This window comes from Cynoglossus semilaevis, chromosome 4, assembly GCF_000523025.1.
Source record: "Cynoglossus semilaevis isolate Cse_v1.0 chromosome 4, Cse_v1.0, whole genome shotgun sequence".
Classification (NCBI taxonomy): domain Eukaryota; kingdom Metazoa; phylum Chordata; class Actinopteri; order Pleuronectiformes; family Cynoglossidae; genus Cynoglossus; species Cynoglossus semilaevis.
Genome location: NC_024310.1, coordinates 9,591,863 through 9,596,315, shown reverse-complemented (window position 1 = coordinate 9,596,315; position 4,453 = coordinate 9,591,863). Strand labels below are relative to the sequence as shown.

The 4,453-nt window shown below is 36.7% G+C and overlaps 1 protein-coding gene across 3 annotated transcripts in view; it reads left to right on the top strand.

The window, feature by feature from the left end:
• The window catches only part of postnb (periostin, osteoblast specific factor b), a 15,428-nt gene extending 13,557 nt beyond the window's left edge, over nt 1-1,871 (top strand). For all 3 annotated transcript variants that reach the window (XM_008309033.3, XM_017032265.2, XM_008309032.3), the window contains one exon: nt 1,237-1,871. In XM_008309033.3, coding sequence (XP_008307255.2) covers nt 1,237-1,265 — 29 coding nt within the window. In that variant the 3' untranslated portion in view covers nt 1,266-1,871. The remainder of the gene's footprint in view (nt 1-1,236) is intronic.
• Nucleotides 1,872-4,453: the final 2,582 nt, after the last annotated feature.

The following is a 4,453-nucleotide window of genomic DNA, read 5'->3' as shown; positions in this document are numbered from 1 at the left end:
ACACACACACACGGTACTGCATATGCAACACGTCCACTGTTTATCCTCTTGTTGTTATTGCAACCTTTTCTTATTACACAGTTGATACACACATTAACATCCACCAGGGGGAAAGCATTTAGTTTCATCTTTTTTTTCGTTCCATCTCATTGCCCCATTATGTGTTTGCCGGAGCTTCAACTGACCTGGTGAAGCTAAAGGGTGGTCAGCTACATGTAGCTGTCAAGAAAAAGAGAAATTAGTCAAATCCATAAAAAAAAAACAGATTTCAAAGTTATACTATATACTATACTATAAAATGAGCAGCTGTGGCAGTTTGAACTGTCGGTTCCCTGAGTTCACGGTAGAAATCTTGTTTCTCTTTTCTCTTGAACCATCTGTCGTCTCTGGAAACATTTTGTCAGTCACATACTGACAAAGAAGCCTTTTGGATGAAAAGAGAAACTTTATCATTGCAACTATAGCAAGTCCAGTTTCCTGCTCCTGAAGTCTGAAGATAATTGTCTTTGCATTAGTTGATTAATCACAACTGTGGGGTTTTTTTCATTCCATTTTGGAGGATGTACTCAAATTCCTATTTTGAGTTATTATTTCATTCTCCTCCACCTTCCGTTCCACAGTGCTGTTGACTTTTTTTGCTGGGAATTAGATAATAGGATTGATATTTGGCCAGTGGGCAACAGCACAGTGGCTGGAAAGATAGTGCTAGCCTGATCTGCCAAATGTGGAAAAAAAACTTTGCATAGACAGAAAAAAAACCACAATTGGTTTATTTATTCTCGCTCAAAAATCAGGACAAATTAAAGACAAATTAGGTGGTGATTGATTATTTCTATAAGAAACCCAGAAACTGCTCAAAACCAATTTGATCAAACACAGAAAATAATGGATTATTGTTTTCATCAGGTCCCTGAAGAGAAAAGAACAAAAAAGCATATATTTTCAAATTTTATTGTCCAAAGTGTTTCTTTAAGCCAACTTTGTGCTGCTTACTGTCTTCCTTCTGAAAAAAAAATGCTTGCTGCTTCACCTGAAAACCAGAGTCGATCTGTCAGCTGAAAGATTGGGGAGAATTTATAACTGACGCTCCCTGCTGTGCTGACTCGGCGCTTCCTTGTGGAGAGTGATGAGATCAGTCTAGCCGAGCTCCAAAACAGGACATATATTAGCTATAATATATTCCACATGAGTTGGCCGCCTAACTTACAACTCTGTTTCTATCTTTTTTTTCCCCAGCTGGCAACAGAAGGAGAGGAAGGGACTGAGCGTGGACGGATGACGATCTCGACCATGTCAAAGTAGAGAGAGGATCCAAACCCAAAGGTCGAGACCTTAAATGTCAGTGATTTCCATCATATTGTAAAAAGTATCAGGCGAACTGACAAATAAAAAAAGGTATTCACATAAACAATTTAATGGTGCTTTGAATGTATAGCTAACATGAAAGTGCAATGTCTGACAAAAAAAAAGAGGGTTTTTGGTTCGGTTTGTGTAAAGTGTGTTCAACTGAACGTTCTGGCAGAGCTTTTGAGGACAGAGCAAGTCGGGGTAGCAATAAAATCTGTTAATAAGCCATTAGGGTGACAGTAAAAGCGTTTCAATTCCAGAACTTTTCTATGGCTTTGCTAGATGGTGAATGTAAAAGCAAGATTTTATGAGCTGTTTGGGAGGAATTGTAAATCTCAGCATGGTACACTTTAAATGTTGTTTTCTGGCTTGTTTCGTTTGTTGTCATTTTTCTTCGGCTATAAGTTGCTCAAAGATGTGTGTAAATTTTTCTACACCATGTTACTTGGAACATTGTGTACAACTGCAGGCTCTCTGTTTTCTCCAAAACATCTTACAATAAAGTGCTTTCTTTGATACAAAAAGCCGTCGTGTAATGGTCCGTCTGAGTGGATGCTCGACCGCCTTTTGTTTAATCTGTCAGAAGGCAGGTCTGCTGTTCGACGCTGGTTCTGTGTGGAAATGAAAAGAAGTGGAAAGAAAGTCTGCAGTTCATTTTGACTTGAGAAAATGTAATTAACTTTTTTTATTGACGTTAAATGAATAACAGCGACAGTAAGTCACTTTTGAGCTGATGTTTGTAACAATACAGTGAGCGGAAATATTTGCCTGGAGGTGACATTGTGTGCTGGGACCATTGAATCAGACCCACCCTCACTGCTATTGCACTCATGTGCAACACATTATGGAGTTTTTGGATGAACTAAGGTATCTCAGCAAGCGCCAAAGCAGAAACAAAAACAGGACAAAATACAGATTCTTCTTCTACAGACGATACTTTAACTCTGTAAGTCAGTGCTCTACTGCGAATCCACCCTGAAGAGATTCTTTGTCGCATAAAAAGTATTTAATGAAATACTTTTCATGTGACAAAAAGCCCCTGAGTCATTTGTCATCAATATGTATGTATATATTTATACATATATACATATATGTATATATGTATATATTTATACATGTGTGTGTGTGTGTGTGTTTGTATGTGTGTGTACTAATTAATTGTGCATTCAGGTGGTCACAGCCGTCAATGAATGTGTTGTGTTCAGAATTTAAGGAAGAATAATTATGATTAATAATAATTAGTTATTATATATATGTATCAAATATATATATCTATATATATGAAAGGTAGTAGTGAGATCATTTAATCTAAAAGGTGCGTACATGTTTTGATACGATCACAGTGGCATTCATCACCTCCAGATTATCCCCGATACATTTCTATTCACAAGTTTCATATTTTGGTAATTCACCTCGATTCTTTAAAAAGTAACAAAAGCCGTTTTGTTAGTAATTCTAATGTAATTTTTGCAGCAGCTTTTTCATCTTTGTAACAAGGAATACTGTTGACTATATGAGGATGATGATGGTGATGACGTGAGGATGATGATGGTGATGACGTGAGGATGAACTTGTAGTGTGTCTGAACACATGAAAACTAAAATCTCTTAAGGCCGTATTAACATGGTAATTTATGTAAATATTATATTGTAGCCATGGAAACTGCCTGTTCAGCCTTGTGCAATTATATATAACAGAACTTTTTTTTTACACTAACAGTGGTTCCAAAAAGTTGAAACCATGGAAACATTTAATGACATACAGAGAATCATTAAGAAAGAAAACCCAAAAGATCTCAAAGTGACAAAAGGGTGAAATATTTTTGGAACAAGCTCAAGGAGTTTAGAAAAGCATCTGGCCTTTCAGTTCATCAGATATTTGCCAAAACTTTTTCAGAAGCAGTTCAAAAGTAAGGTTAACAACCAAAGAAGGATGAAGCAATGATATTACTAATGACTGTTGAACAGTAATATCTATATTAGCCAGGTGGGTAGAAATAGGTCGACTACAGGGCATAAATGAAATAGATTAGAAAAAAACATAATTAATATTATTTTATTAATTAGACAGAATAACTTTACACCAGTGGTTCTCTAACTTTTTCTACTCTGTACCACCTGAGAAAACACTGCGCTCTCTGAGTACCACCATGATGATTTATGAGGATTCATGATGTTTATACATGTTTATAAAGATGTTTATGTCTAGATGTTCTATTAATTGTGCATGGTATTATTACATTGAAAATGTAAATGTACCACTTGAGAGCGCTCATGTGCCACTGAAGGCACGCGTACCACAGTTTGAGAACCACTGCTCTATACCTCAGTGAAGGGAATATGTCATCTTGTCAGTACATGTATATCTGGTAAAAAAATAATAATGTTGCTATAAAATTATGTGCAATTCCCATGAAGCTATGCTGTAGTTATTTATCGCCTGCAAAGATGACAAAGAAGCAGTAAATCTGCTGAGGTGGGAGGAGTTCAAAGTTCACATGAGATTATCCTTATTTAGCGTTAGTGCAAGGAAGTGAGCTCCAGTTCCACTGACAGTGACATCAGTGTCACCTGCACGTCTTCAAACACAGAAAGGAAAAAAAAGAAAATGTTCAGCAGTGAATAATATGTCATACATTTAGAGCGCTGTCTGAGAATCGAGAAAACATCTGCCGGAGGATGCTGTTGAATTCTCATATGGCTTTGGCTTGTCCACACAGGACTTAGCAAAAAAACAATCCTCCCCCCCTCCCCGGATTTTTTTCCAAGTTTTCAACCAAACTTAAATATAAACCTGTTAAAATTTTGGAAGTTTCGCAAGAGGTTTCAATCTTGCTCCGACTTGATTACAGTCCTTACACGAGGCTGGTTGCGAACTGGTGCATGAAACATCCACTGGAATTTTACAAAGAAGAAATTATATGATAAATAAAAAACATTGCCGACGTGTTAAGAACTGTAGATATTTTGATTCGCCGGACTATCATAAACTGAAAAGTTTTGTTTTTGTAATATTTTAGTCTTATAATACCATGTTACGGTGATCATTAACTGGCAACCCTAGGGCCGAGTGCGGCTCACCTCGAATAATGACCGTATAAATATTT